Here is a 14,711-nt window from a genome sequence, read left to right as displayed (position 1 = left end):
CCCCACAACCTTCTCTGGGGTCTTAGAAGGGGCCCTGAGAGGTGGGGTGGAGCCAGGCTGGAGGGGCTGGGAGCAGGCCCACTGTGGATCTTGTGCACATGCGTGTTTTTTCGTTTGAAGGACTCCAGTGACTGTGCTCCAGCAGGGAGGCCCCTTCCTCCTTCCCTCTCCACCATTCCTCACCCTCTCCCCATACCCAGTGTTCGTCCCCTGCCTCCCCTTCCCACCGCAAAGGAAAATAGCCTTACAGACCCTCGCCCAGAAACCCCCTCGGGGCAAACCCCTGTGGGGCCCCATCCTGCCTAGTTTGAACCCTACCTTGTAAGAAGGAGGGAGAAGGAGCAAAGCAGCCCTTCCCCCGATCATGGTGGCTCCGTCTGCCGTACCTTGACCCATGCTGGGCAAGGGCGGAGGGGAGGAGTCTTTGAGGACCAAGCCCAGTGGTCTGGGAAGAGGGAGGTGGAGAAGGAAGGGTCTGTTTTGAGGACTCCCTCCTCCCAACCCAACCCCTAGAGAAGCGACCAAATCCCAGAGATGGGAGGAAGCTGGGGTGGGGAGGGTCTGCTCTATGAATTACTTGAAGGTACTGACTCTGAGGCTGCTGTTGCCCACTTAGGTGTGAGGGGGACACTGTCACTGCATCCGGGAGGGCAGAGGGCGGCGGGTGACGGGAGGATTCACCCTTGCCCCATGCTCACTCCTGCTAGGCCCCTTCCCTGGGGAGCCTGGCTTTGCGCCCAGGGAAGTTGGGGAGAGCCTCCCCCCCCATGTCCATCCCTCACCGTGGGCACCCTCTCCAATTGCACTAAAGTAGCTGTTGTGCCAGTCTTACCCCCACACCAGGTGGGGTCTCTGCTTCCAGTCCTTTCTCGCCCACTGCCTCTGCTCCCATCCCGGACAATCTCCTTGTTCCCTGTATTCCTGGGTAGCTCAGCTTTGTATGTGTGCGTTTGGGGGTGGGGGTGGGTTCTGGCTGGAGTGGGCTTGGTAGGGGTTGGGAAGGGCTAGGGGAAAGGTGGAGGATGAAGTCTCCTCTCCCCTTCCTCAACTCCAAGCCACAGAAGCCTGGGAGGGAGGGTGCCTACTCTCGCTGCTGTGTGTCTCGCAGATGTGCCAAAACGGGGTTGGGTGGGAGGGGAGGGTGCCTGGCAGAGTGGCCCCCAGGGTGGCTCTCTCAAAGCAATACAGTTCCTCCTGCCGGGGGGACGGCAAGACAGGGGAGAGGGTTGGGTGGGGACCTGGGGTTCCCTGTGTACAGCTGTGTATATCCAGGGGTGTTCTCTGTCTGGTACTCGCTGCGGACGTCTATGTGTGTGTGATCCTCCCCTTCCTTGTGCCCTGCATGACCTGTGATGCTGCAGACACCACCATCCTGTGTGCAGGGGTGTGTTGGGAGCACCGAGGGGCATGTTCCATGTCCTGTTGTGCCCTCCACCCTGTGACCCATGTACTCGGTTGTAGGAAGTAAAGAGAACTGAGCACAATTCACTGGATTCTAGTGGAATCTTTCTCTAAGCAATGTTCCCCTTCCTGCCCTTCTCCCTGCCTTGGATCCACCTGTGGTGCTAGCGTTGGGGTCGGGGGTGTTTAATGCTGGTGGTCAGCAATAAAGGGCAGATCTGCCCAGATGCCTGTATCCCCAGGGTGCTGAGGGCAGCAGGAAAAAGGGGGGACCTCAGTGCATTGCCCCATCCCTTCCCCTCCTCCCTGGGCTAAAGCACAATGCTGTCCCCACAGATTGATGCACCCTGCATCCTCCAGCCCAACTCATGTCCTCCCCACCCTGCTTCGAACCCTCGCCCACCACATCCTGGTTTTCTATGCTGTTTTGGTGCAAGTACAACTGTCGTAGTCATGGCTTTAGGATGGGTTCTGTTTATTAAAATCCTATTGCTCCTACTGGCCCTGTGTCCCGCCTCCATTCCTGTGGTTGGGGGGAAGGAAGGGCAGCTGGATGCCTTTCCACTGGCCCGTCAGCCATCAGAGACCAGGGGCTGCAGCTGCTCCTCCAGCAGGGCTATGGTGAGCATGAGGCTGCCCCCCAGCAGCAGCCCCAGCCCCTGCAGGAGCACTTCCAGGGGAGGGAGAGGCTCGGGAGGACGCAGCAGGGATGGCAGCTGAAAGAAAAGGAAAACATCAGGGTCCTGCCTTACCTGTCCCCGAAACATGAGGGGGTGTCAGGAAGTAGCAGCCCCCACCCCAGCTCTTCCAGGCCCTGGTCTCTCAGACTCTGCAGGCCTGTGGTCTGCACCCTGTTCCGTGTGGCCCTCTCCCCCCACCCCCACCCCCGTTCCTCTGCACTACCCCCCACCTCACCATGTCCACCAGGGCGACATAGAGGAAGACCCCAGCCGTCACCCCAAACACCAAGGGAGTGAGGGGGATTGGGCCCAAACTGAGCCCCACTCCCAGGGCTGCACCCGCTAGTCCCAGAGCTCCAGACACTAGGCTCAGCAGCAGCAGCCGCCGAAAGGGCAGCCCTGCCCGGAGCAGCATTGCAAAGTCACCTGTCAGGAAGAGAGGACAGGGCAGGAGGGACTAAGCCAGGGCTGCCCCTCACCCATGTCACCCGCCAACTTCCACGGTCCACCCCAACCCCACCCTGCCATTCCTACCCAGTTCGTGAGGCAGCTCATGGCAGAACACTGCTAGGGTGGTGCTGAGGCCGCTGGAGAAGCCGTCAGAGAAGGCAGCACCTGGGGTTGCAGAATGAGGTGGGCAGTCTGGAAGAAAGCGCTCCGCAGGGGCAGGGCCTGCATTCCCTCTGCGGTCCTCTCATCTTCCCCTTCCTGGGGCCCTCTCCTACCTGCCCCCGCCCCCCCCCAGTAACTCGGCGCCCCTGACTGCCTCTGTCCCCTCTGGTCATACCTATGGCCAGCCCATCAGTGAGGTTGTGCAGACCATCTCCCAGGAGGACCATCCATGTTATACTGGTGTCCCTGCTGCCCCGGAGCCCATGACTGTGGCCTTGGTGCCCGGGAGGGGCTGGGGCTGGCGGGGGGTGGCTGTCTGGCTCCCTGCAGCCCTGAGCCCCTAGCTCTGCAGGAAGGAGGACAAGGAGAGTGTTAGTGGCTGAAAATGAGAGTGGGAGCCTAGTCTTCATTTTCTCCTCCTGTTACCTGGAGCTGCCGGCAGGGGCTGAAGTGCCATCCCACTGCTGTCCTCTGGGTCCAGGCCTGGTGTTCTGAGATCCTCCCTTTTTCGCCTGCAGCATCTCTAAAATAGGAGGGTATCCCTCCTGGTGGAGGAGGCAGCAGAGCTGGGGGCTAAGGAGAGCCAGGCTACCGGCTGGGAAAATGAACACCTGGCTCTGTTTTTGGCACTTGGGGAATTTTTTTGGCCTCTGCTCTCTTCCCAGTTTGGCATCTCCCTGCTGTTGCCTTGAACTCAGGAGAGGAAGCTATTGGGCCAGACAGAGTCCTGAGCCTATGCTGAGGGAGCCCGCCCATTCCGTGAGCAGTCAGGGCCTGCAGTCAGGCAAATGGCAAAGCCAGGGGCACACTCAGCCCCTCACCTTCTGGTTCCTGTGGCCAGTTCTTGGCTGGGACTCTGATCTCAGTAGGAGGAGGAAAAAAGAGTCTCACTCACTGGCCTGAGCCCTCGGCGCCGCAAAATCCCTAGCATGTTCTCCAGCAAGAAGAGCAGAAAGAGACCGCCAAGTACCGACAGCCCTGGACCCAGGTCTTCCTCTGGTCGCCCGCTAGGTCCGGAGTGATGCCCTCCTTGTGCCTGACAGAGAGGAGGTCAGGGCAGACCCAGAAACCCCTGCACCTGGCACCATCCCCCCGCTGGGTGTGAGGTGGCAGCCTTCACTCCCATTCTACCAGAAAGCAGCTGTGGGCTGACGGGGAGGGATGTCCTGTGACTGGGAACACCTGGATATGAGGGGCCGTCCGCCAATGGGGGCAGGGGAATAAGGAAGGGGATCCACGTACATGTGGCAGCAGGTGTAGCAGCGCATCCCCACAAAGGGTGCCCACGGCCAGGGCCCCCAGGAAGCCCAGCAGGGGCCGCAATAGACGAGATCCCAGGAGGCGAAGCAGCAGCAGTGACAGGGGTGTGGGGAGGCTGAGCAGCAGGACCGCCAGGGCGCTGTGAGCCAGGGCTGGAAAATCGGGGGACGGGGGCTAAGAGGCAAAGATACACTGCAAGGGGAGGCAGTACCCCAATGAACCCCTTCCTTGGCATGGAACCCACTCCCTACCAGGATTGAGGGTGCCCCCCGCCACCCACTCTCACTCACTGACCAGATAGTAGATCCCCTGGTGGGGTTGGAACGGGGGCCTGGATGCAGACACGGCTGTCGATCTGGTAAAGCAGGGCTGGGCATAGCAGAGCGAACTGCCGCGGGGTCAGAGGAGCAGCGGGGCTCAGGCCAAAGTTGACCAGCAGCTGGGAGCCATTCAGACACTAGGGGAGTTGAGTCGGGAGGCACATTCAACGGTGACTACGATCTGCCCTTCCACCACCTGGACTCCTGGGTCTCTCCCAGGCGCCCCCCCTCCCCCGTGCATCAGGGAGGGACTGGGGAACCGGGCCAGGTACTCAGTATGTGTCAATTAGTGAATATTCAAATAGTCCGATGCAAATATTCAATTCAACGCAGATTGGCTGCTAGTGAACAGTGCCACCATTTTCCTCCCTCCCGAGCACCTGATGATTTCACTGATTTAATCATGGAGTTGGTTGGACAACTAGAATTCTCCAGTCCAGATTCTTAGAAGGAAAAAACCTATAAAGCCATCAAACCTTCCCCTCAGCAGCCCTGTCACCTGTTTACCCAGCCTTGGCTCGAGTGCTCCCTCTGTGGGTGCTCACCCTCGCCAGGCCTGCCTCGGGTTAGCTCTGGCTGCCCTCTGGTGTATGTGGAACAAGTTCTCTGTCTTTTCCGGGTGAGGACAGCTGTGAGCTCTCTGCGGGTCTCCTCTCCAGATAGCCAGCCCCACAGCCTACCCTGGGCTGCTTCTCTGGTTGCTCAAGTGTGACACCTAACCGGGATCGCCTGCCCTAAGCCCACATCTGGGTTGTCCTGGCCAGTGTAGCTCAGTTGTTAGAGAGTCAGCCCTGAAACCAAAGGGTCTTGGGTTTGATTCTCAGCACAGATGGGGGGCGGGGGGGCATGTGGGAAGCAACCAATCGATGTGTCTCTCACATTGATGGATGTTTCTCTCTCCCACCCTCTCTCTCCCACTCTTTCGAAAAATCAATGGAAAATATCCTTGAGTGAGGATTAACAACAACAAAAAAGATCACATCTGGATTTTTAAAAAAGGAACTGTATTAAATTACTGACTCGTTATCCCTGGCTGGGTAGCTAGTTGTTTAGAGTGTCATCCCAATACACCAAGGTTGTAGGTTCGATCCCCAGTCAGAGCACATGCAAGAATCAACCAATGAGTGCATTAAATAGGTGAAACAGGGTGGAGGTGGGGTGAGTGGAGGTGGAAGAGGGCATTGAGGGGATAAATGATGATGAAAAAAAAAGTGGAACAACAAATCGATGTTTCTAAAATCACTAAATAAATTTTTTTTTAAGTTACTGACTCTTTAAATATTTCATGCCATCTAAATCCCATGGCTCCTTCCCCTTCTCCAGAGAGCATCAGACTCACATCCTCATTCCGATGGTCAGCCAGCGAATGGTCCAGCAACAGAAGCCTGTGAAACAGGTCCAGGCCCGAGGGGGCTGGCCCATGGGGTGGGTGGGGGGCCTTTGGCTCCTCAAGGTCACCCCACCCTGAGGGACCCAGAGGCAGCTCTGACCAGACATCCACATTCAATTTGGGGTCCTGAGGCCTAGATGGATGGGATAGAAAGTCAGATGGCCAGCCCTGGCCAGTTTGGCTCAGTGGTTAGGGGTCAGCCTGGGACGGAAGGGGCTGGCTCAGGTTCGATTCCTGGTCAAGGGTATGTATCTGGGTTGCAGGCTTTGATCCCCGGCCTGGTCGGGGCAAGTGCAAGAGGCAACCCATCGATGTGTCTCTCACATTGATGTTTCTCTCTCACTCCCTTCCATGCTCTCTAAAAACCAATGAAAAAAATATCCTCGGGTGAGGCTTTAAAGAAAAAAGCAAGTCAGATGCCCATGTTCTCTGAGAAGTCCCACTTGAGAGGCTACCAGGGAGCTTAGAGGAAGAGGGAAGACCAGGCACTGGCTGGAGTTCCTGACACCCAGAAACCATAAAATGTCAGTCCTGGGAGGACCTGAGAATTGTCAGCTTATAGGAATATGGGGCATGGGTGTGAGAGGAAATAGGAGTCAGGGAACAGCCAAAAATGCTACAAATTGGGAGTCAGGTCAGCCTGGAGATATTGAGCTTTGGGACTAAAAGCAAGGAATCGAAGGGCACAGGGATTTGGAAAAGGAGAGAATGAGAAGGCAACAGAGGCAAAAGAAGCCTTGAAGGGGATACAAGGAGTCAGTTTTTGAACAATCTGTAATCTCAGAACCCTTACTTTAGGAACCAGAAGTAGACAACAGGAGAGGGATCTGAGCACTAAAAAGAGCTGGGATGCGGGATTTGGGGCTGGGGCGAAGGGTTAGTACCTGTGTGTGGCGTTGTCTCTTGCTGGGGGTGCAGGCCGGCCAGCTGGAGGCCCGTGCTGTCCCAGGCGCAGCCCCTGAACTTGGCCTAGCCCCAGGCTGTGCAGAAGCCTGGCCAGGCCCCCTGCAGTCAGCGTGCCATTCTCCCCGTACAGGTCAAACAGCTGGGCCAGGTAATGGTTCTGCTCCAGCTCAGCAGGGCCCAGGTTGGGGGCTGACCCCCCTCCCCAGCTCAAGGCCGCACACACACAGAGGCCAGCCAGCAGGTGACTGGTCGGGAGCCCCATTGTTGGGAGGAACTGGTAAGAGGCTCTGGTTCTACCTTCTATTCCCCCCGGAACATCCTGAGGACTGTGCCCTGGAAGAGCAAGGAGGAAGGGTCAGTGCTCCTGCCCTGCTGCTCCGCTCAGGGCCAGAGGGGACCCCTCACTTCTCGTGCAGCCCCCACATTAAATTCAGCAGCAGCCCCCCTCTAGCCTCCCCTCTCCCTCCCATGGCCTCCAGCTGGAGCAGTCTCCTCTCCTTTGCCAGTTCCTGGAACACCTTCTTTGACTCACAGTGTCGCCTCACCTGGCCCAGAGCTGACAGCCTATTCCGTCCCCTAAACGCCCCCCCGCCTCTGTCTCCCCCGCCAGCCCCCAGAACCTCACCTCCACTGCCAGAAGAACCTCGTCACCTTTGGTCGCGTCAGGCCTTGTGGACACTAAGAGGTTCCTGGGTCAGGGAGGGGAGCCTCCAGGCTCCCAGGTGGAATGGAGGCCACGTCAGATGGAAGGCTGGGATGGACAAGCCCCCCCCTTAGCCCACCTGCCTCGGGGCGGGGCCAGGGGTGGGGCAAGTGTGGGAAGGCTCACATGGTAGAGGAGTTAATGGTTCACTGGTCTCTCGGATGGGGTCAAAGGTCAGTCTCTGCTAGGGCCCCCAGTAGGGAGGGGCCACCCTCTGCCCCTGGAAAAGCCACATGGCTAAGGAGAATCTAGGCCTGGTCTTTTCTTCTAAGTACTCTACCCTCTAACCCAGTTGGTACTGTCTTAGCCTTTCCCTGCAGACACTCTCACCCCCCACCCTACACTGGGCTTCACCCATCGCCACCCCATCCCCACGTTCCGGGGGAAGCTGGACCCAGCTGTTCCCAAACTGGAGAGGAGGGCGAAGAAGCAGATTAAGTGGCAACCCACGTGCATAGGAGAGGCATTGTTTTTGGGAATTCCCCACCCCAGATAGTAAGAGCCCGAGCTCTGGGAATCAATGACCAAGTTGGGGAAGCTCTGTGGGGAGGAGGGAAGGAGTATTTCGGCTCCCGCTGATGTCTGACCCGCTCAGAATCGGGGGAGCAGCCTGACTGGGGTGAGTGGTCCAAGGGGTCGAGGTTGGTATTACCTGATACAGGAGACAGAAAGGACGCCCAGAGGAAGGGGGACACAGCCGTCTAGGTTCCAGCTGTGAGGGGGGTAGACAGGCAGGCGGGCAAGGGTCACCTGCAGGGAGGGGGCAGGGGAGGGACACTACCTTAAAGGGGCAGGCCTGCTTTGCCTGGGCCTCCTTGCCGGGGTAACCTGTCTCCTCTCCACCTCCGAGGGCGTTTCCCAAATGCTCAGCTGCTAACCTTGTCATTTCCCCACAAAAAGCAAAGGAGTCCAGTACGGAGTAGTAACATTTATTGGGAAGAAGGGATTCAGTTAGATTTCCACATCACACACGTACAAGAAACAGACCATGACGCGTTTCTGAAGAGGAAGAAGGGCAGGCAGGGACCCTCATCCCAGGGCACAGGCAGCTTCAGCTGGGTACAGGGGTGAGTATGGGTGTAGGGTGGATAAGGCCGCTTCTAACCACCCCTTTAGGGAAGTTTAGTGGCTAAAATATTGCTACCTATCCCTTCCCACCCCCAAGCCAGCAGCCCGGGAGAGGCTGTGTTCTCTAGCAGACACTTGGGGTATGGCCGGTGGTGGGGAGGGAGGAAGAACGTCTTGCTATCTCTTGCTGCTTCTCCGGGTCTCTTTGCCGTTACTGACAGGGTTGTTGGAGGGGCCAGGAGGGCCGGCAGGTGTGTGGTTGGGTTGGCTTCGGGTGATCCGGGTGCTGGGCGGGTGGGAAGGAGCGTGAGGGGGGTGCGGGCCACCGCCAGGGCCTGGGGGGGCGCTCAGTCCATTCCCGTTCTGGCTCTCAGAGGCTGGTTGTGGGAGAAGGGGAAGAAACACAGAAATTAGAGAACTAAGGTGGGAGAGGCTGCGTCCCCAGGGCCTCCTCCCATCCCCCAGAGAACCGCACAGTATTTCACCAGCACAGCTGCACATTAATGGCAACTGGACCAAGTGCAAAGAATATGGGTTGTATGAATGGAGCCCCAGGAAAGACTCTGTCAGTTTAGAAGTTGCTACATGAACTCTAGTATGATATTTTCCTCTTTGATTCATCTTATATCATTGGGAGTCAGACCTAGAATTAGCTATTTAGTTCTAGGCTCAAGGACCTCTGACAAAATGCCCCTGTACCAAAAGTGACTGTGAAACTGGAAAAGTATGGGAAGGGGAAGGGCCTGAAGTTTCTGTGTTATAAGAAGGATCTTTAAGGAAAATAAAACAACACAATAAACCCCGCACTCTCTCCCCACAGAGCCACCCGATCGAATCTTCTTTGAATCTTCTTATCGAGTGTCCTTTACTAAGCTCCAAAGCCCTTCTTTGCCTCTGTAACTTGTTTCTTCAGCTCTTTTCTTCTACAACTCACTTCTACCGCTGTAACTTTCTAAATAAACTTTCGTGTGTGTGTGTGTGTGTGTGTGTGTTAAAAAGGCCTGGTGTGTATCACAATGACACATGTTCATTTTGGAAAATACAGATGAGAATAAGGAAAAAAATTCTTACACATTCTCTCACCCCACCCCTCTTCACTAATAAATAACGTGTGTGTGTGTGTGTGTGTGTGTGCGTGCGCGCGTGTGCATTTTAAATGTGTGATTACAGCAGGTGTGAGATGACTCCCTGGTGCTCCCACAGCTGTGCATAGCACTGTTCTTGCACTCATGGTGTATTATAATCATCGTCTGTGTGACTATCTCCTTTTTTTTCAAAATATATATATATATTTAAATATGTTTTATTGATTTTTCACAGAGCGGAAGGAGAGGGATAGAGAGCTAGAAACATCGATGAGAGAGGAACATCGACCAGCTGCCTCCTGCACACCTCCTACTGGGGATGTGCCCGCAACCAAGGTAATATGTATGCTCCCCTTTGTTTCCCTTTTTCCTAAATATATTTTTATTGATTTCAGAGAGGAAGGGAAGAGGGAGAGAGAGATAGAAACATCAGTGGTGAGAGAGAATCATTGATTGGTTGCCTCCTGCATGCCCCCTACCGGGGATTGAGCTCACAACCCAGGCATGTGCCCTGACTGGGAATTGAACCGTGACCTCCTGGTGCATAGGTTGACGCTCAAACACTGAGCCACACTGGCAACCATCTCCTTCATAGACTACAAGCTCCTAAAGGCAGGTGCTGTTTTATTTATTCCTTGGCATCCCTCATCTATAAAGTTTGTTAAATGAAGGCAGACGTCTGCCTCTCACGTACTAGGGCACTGTGAACGCTAATGGGGTAGAAGTTATAGGCTAGTGCTTCTCAGACCACATTCCTGTTGAACCCTACTCTACCAGACTAAGATATCTGCAGCCAGAACTGAAAAAATAACGCCCTTTCCTCGATTCACAGAAAAAATTTGGAATGTAGAGAGTGTATAGAAAGTCAAAGGTAAGTTTTAATGCCAGATGTGTTTTTTAAGCCTTTTGTATCTACTGGCAGAGGACAAAGTGGATAAACATCTGGCCAAGAATACCAGGGTAAACGGGCTTAAATGTACCATCACTAAAATGGAGACCTGGAAATATGTAATAGTCATATTTTCAGTTAAAAACATGGATGTTAACCCCCCCATGTTAATTTTTGTGGTGGAATTAAATGTTGCTATTTCATAGTGTTTCTAAAAAAACACATGACTCCTGGTGGTTCTGACACAAACAATTCTGAAAAACCATGGTAACTGGGGATGCAGACACAAACTGGGGAAGGGCTGAGGCAGCCTGAAGCCAGTGTCACAGGGAGAAACCTAAGGCATGGATCGGAGGCAAGATAGAGCCAAACACTCAGGGAGCAGGAGGGTCGGCTGAGAGATGCTCCAGAAGGAGAAGAGCAGTAAAAGCCAGCTTCCTGAGGAGAAACCACCACCAGACGAAGGAGGTGTGTTTGGGGATGATTCTAATTAAACGCTGATGATGCGCAGTAAGGTCCCAATTCCTCAAGAGACCAGAAAGCAGGGGCTTGAAGTACATGAGATGGAAGAATCATAATCCCAAGGCCGAGAGGGGCAGCGGGGCCATTGGTTTCAAAAGCTGTGCAGAGTGTGCTCTATGATGAGTCATACAAGAAATGCTGTGTATTAGAACTGGGTAACAAATCAAAACGAGCAAGAGAAAGGGGCAGGTTCTGCCAAAAGAGAAGCAGAGGAAGACAAGCCAGAATGAAGGGGGACAGTCTTTGTGGACAAACTGTTCCCATCTTTGCCTTTGAGCGGTAGTGGCAACAGGGTGCTAAGGGCTCTACCAGTCACAGAAACAGGTCCCCAACCAGATCTTTTCACCACAGGGATTTGCAAAAGAACTGGGAGAAGAATTGGGTGCAAGAGGGGAGGGGAGGTATACAGAGAAGAGAGATTTGGGAAAGGGATAAGGCTGGTCACCTCTCCAGGCTGGGGAGAGTAGGGGAACTAGGTGGACCCGTGTATGGAAGGAAACAGGTTTACCTGGAGAAACAGCAGGGGGTCCAGTGGTAGGCTGGGGAGCTGCAGGGCTGCTGTCGTTCTGCACCTGAAGGTACAAATTAAACTCAGACCTTTCTTCCTACCATGCTTCTCCGCCTGCCCTGCCCACCCCCACATCATGGCCATGGGACTCACCGTCTTGTTGGGTGCTTGCTGGGCACTGTACTCTGGGTTTGGCTCACTGAAGTTAGGAACCTCAGAATAAACCATACAGAATCTGTAAGGAGAGAAAGTGGTCAAAGCTTCAGACCCATCCTCTGGGCCAGTGCCAGAGGCCTCCAGTATAGGACATGGACTGCACACCCTCATGCTGCCTTCTTGCAAACCTTAAATTTCCCCTCTTGGCCTGCTGCTTCTACATCCCAAAACCCAAGAGCACTTACTCTCCAATCTTCTGAAGATCACCCCCACGACCAGTGTACAATGTCAGACAACCTTTGAACACTGAAGCGTACCTGTGGGGGCACAAAATGCAGGATTCGGAGTACTCAGAAGAGTTACAGGGACGGTTAAACCCGCCCCCCCTTGACTGCGACTGCCCTGGGATAGCCAGTAGGCACCAGCTGGCTTACCCTTTGGTGAGCCGGATAATGTCCCCAGGCTGGATCAGGTTGCCCACGTCGTCCCAGACGGAGATATTGATGCTGCCCGTTTTGTCTGCCACTTTGCAGGTCCGAACTTCGTGACCGTCCTTTGTCTTGGTCACTCTGCCTGGAGGGAACAGATAAACAGAGTGGGGGGTGGTCAGAAGGATGAGATCTAGATATATCGACATATTGGTGGGGGTGAGGGGAAAGTGCAAACAGGGCAAAGCTAAATCTCTGGGGCAGGCTGGGGAGGGGGTGGGGAGTGGAGGAGCCGGCGCCCTGGCGAGGGTGCTGAGCCGAAAGAGGCCCCTGAGATACAGGAGGCTTGGATCTGGCAGGAGTTGCATGTACCCTACATTTCAGGGCAACTCCCTGGGCTGGGGTCTAGGAGAGCGACTGGGCGTGAGCCATGTTTTGGGGTGCACCCTGCCACGCCCGGAGCAAATTAAGAACGGAGGTTATGTTCTTCCCTTTCTGCCCCCCAACCCTGAGAACCCCCACAGGGGGTCCCCGGCCCCAGCATAGCCACCTGTCTCCAGCACAATGAAGATGAGGTTCAGATTCTTGAGCCCGGGCTTGATATCCTTCACGAAGGTCTCCGTCGTCATGCTGCCTGAGCCTCGGAACCCCACTGGAAGGAGGAAAAGGGGATGAAGGCTCATCGCCCGGAGCCTTCGCCCCCATGCTCCACTGCCCAAGGTCCACCTACCACACTCGCCTGGGGTCAGGCAGCCTCAAACCCTCTCGCTCTTCTGAAAGGTTAGAAATGAACTTTCCCGGGGGCCTCCAACTTCAAGATCAGGTTTTGGGGGGATCTCTGAATAGGCGGCTGGAATGCCCCTTCCCGGGATGCTCTTTCAGTCTCAAGCCCCGAGGTGTGGGAACCGACGGAGAGGAGGTGAGGGAAGCCGGTGCAGGGCCAGGGAATAGAATCTTAGTTTCTAAACCTTCCCGAACCCGCACCCGCACCACTCGGGGCTCGGTCCCTCCCCTCCCCCACCCTTGCCCACCACCCACCCAGGCAGACGGCGGTGTATGCTGCTGAGCCGCCCGCAGGGGGAGCCACCGGCCCCCGCGGCCGCCGGATGCAGCTCAATGGAACGCGGGAGTGCGGGCATTCCCGGAAGTGTCCCCTGGCCTCCTCTGACCAATGAGCGCCGCTCTGGCGCACCCCCACGTCCCGCCACTGGCCCCCGCCCAGCCAATCGGGACTCGAGATTCACGCGCCGGGAAGGGGGCGTATTTCAGGTATTAAAGGAGACTGGGAACGGACGGGCTCCGCAGGGAGAAAAATAGGCCACCAGGGGGCTCCCCGGGTTCCAGTTTTCCTTGACCGGGAGAACACGCTTAGGGGCTAAGGTTTTGTTTCTCTTCTAGACGTGACACGGTGGAAAAAGGAGCTAGGGTTGTGGATGCAGAGGACAAAAGATTGAAACCTGACTCAGCGCTTCACTTCTTTTTCTTACAATTATTAAATATGCAATTCTATTTTGCAGAAGAGCAAACGGAAATTATATAAAAAGTAGTGCCTAGCCCTAACCGGTGTTGCTCAGTGGATAGAGCATCGGCCTGTGGACTGAAGGGTCCCAGGTTGGATTCCGGTCAAGGGCATGTACCTTGGTTGCGGGCACATCCCGGGTAGGAGGTGTGCGGGAGGCAGCTGATCGATGTTTCTCTCTCATCGATGTTTCTAACTCTCTATCCCTCTCCCTTCCTCTCTGTAAAAACAAATCAATAAAATATATTTTAAAAAAACAAGTACTGAATAATGGTTATTTAAAAAAAAAAAAAAGCAGTGCCTAGCACACGGCAGGAAGTTTCCTCCTCTTCTCCCACTGCTTTAGCTCTCATCTTTAATCTTGATTTGGGGTCCTTCCTTTCAAATGGACTCGGTCAGGGTCTCTGGGAAAAGTGGCATTCACACCACAGACAACAGGTAGATGCACCACCTGGAAAGAAATGGGACCTCGCAGAGAGCACATTTTGCGTTAGGTTCTCTCACAGTTTGAAAGGCACTTGTTCCTAATGCCATCTCACTCACCTCAGGGTCCCCAGTGACTGCAAAGAGGAGGCCCAGACCTTTAGTTTCCTTTGGGACTTATTAGATAATCAACAAAACGTAGTTAGCTCCGTAATGTGTATAAACCGATGACAGAGTCGTGGCTAGGTAGCTCAGTTGGTTAGGGCATTGACTTGACAAGCCAAGGATGCCAGCTCAAGCCCAAGTCAGGGCACACACAAGAAGCAACCCATGAATGCATAAATAAGTGGAACAAATGGATGTTTCTCAAAAAAAAAGAGAAAAGAATTTTAAAAGTAAACCAGTTACAAAGGCACATACGTGCATTACCATTTGCTTAGCGGACATCCATAACAAATACTGTTCAATATCAGATCAGCCTAAGAGTGCATGTAATTGTAATGCCGTTGCTTGCTTCATTAACCCCTCACTTTCTTGGCTTTGGGCCCCGCCTTGACTTTTCTCGGAGCGCATTCTCTCCCGCCCACCTCCCGACCTTGGTGTTGTGTCCTAAGGAAATCAAACCACAACCCAGGGAGAGGGGCATTTAATCTCCCTTCTCTCCCCTAAGGTGTTTCAGGAAATTCTACTCGTGCTCAGAGAGCCGACGTGGATGTGGCAGGAGTGCGGCCGGGCGAGAGGCTGGCAACCCGTTGGACATCCTAGATCAAAGCTCTGCGGTCAGACACTCCCCACCCCCACCCCCTGGTCGCCCTGTGGACACAGGATCTACTCCCATGAC

General features: G+C 54.8%; 2 protein-coding genes across 6 annotated transcripts; both read right to left on the bottom strand.

Annotated features, from left to right (window-relative positions):
* Nucleotides 1–1,863: 1,863 nt before the first annotated feature.
* SLC39A5 (solute carrier family 39 (zinc transporter), member 5) lies at nt 1,864–8,025 on the bottom strand. The gene is made up of 12 exons (XM_006777867.2): nt 7,925–8,025; nt 7,195–7,320; nt 6,548–6,902; nt 5,613–5,796; nt 4,248–4,410; nt 3,936–4,105; nt 3,589–3,729; nt 3,120–3,216; nt 2,869–3,039; nt 2,616–2,696; nt 2,317–2,507; nt 1,864–2,117 (listed from the first exon to the last, which is right to left on the bottom strand). Exons 3-12 carry the CDS (start codon nt 6,829–6,831, stop codon nt 1,974–1,976), a joined length of 1,626 nt encoding a protein of 541 aa, XP_006777930.1. The 5' UTR covers nt 6,832–6,902; nt 7,195–7,320; nt 7,925–8,025; the 3' UTR covers nt 1,864–1,973.
* A 160-nt stretch (nt 8,026–8,185) lies between these two features.
* Nucleotides 8,186–14,423, bottom strand: NABP2 (nucleic acid binding protein 2). Of its 5 annotated transcripts, none has more exons than XM_015557419.1 (7): nt 14,401–14,422; nt 12,479–12,580; nt 11,935–12,073; nt 11,746–11,817; nt 11,498–11,579; nt 11,345–11,408; nt 8,186–8,717 (listed from the first exon to the last, which is right to left on the bottom strand). In XM_015557419.1, coding segments are annotated over exons 1-7 (660 nt in total). In that variant the 5' UTR covers nt 14,402–14,422; the 3' UTR covers nt 8,186–8,517. The 5 variants fall into 5 exon arrangements, with proteins under 5 accessions (XP_015412905.1, XP_006777928.1, XP_006777929.1 ...); XM_006777865.2 differs by lacking the exon at nt 14,401–14,422 and adding an exon at nt 12,967–13,080; XM_006777866.2 differs by lacking the exon at nt 14,401–14,422 and adding an exon at nt 12,659–12,957.
* Nucleotides 14,424–14,711: the final 288 nt, after the last annotated feature.

Source organism: Myotis davidii, unplaced genomic scaffold (genome assembly GCF_000327345.1).
Source record: "Myotis davidii unplaced genomic scaffold, ASM32734v1 scaffold509, whole genome shotgun sequence".
NCBI classification, from domain to species: Eukaryota; Metazoa; Chordata; class Mammalia; order Chiroptera; family Vespertilionidae; genus Myotis; species Myotis davidii.
Note: the sequence above shows the minus strand (reverse complement) of the source record. Positions and strands in the feature narration are given on the sequence as shown.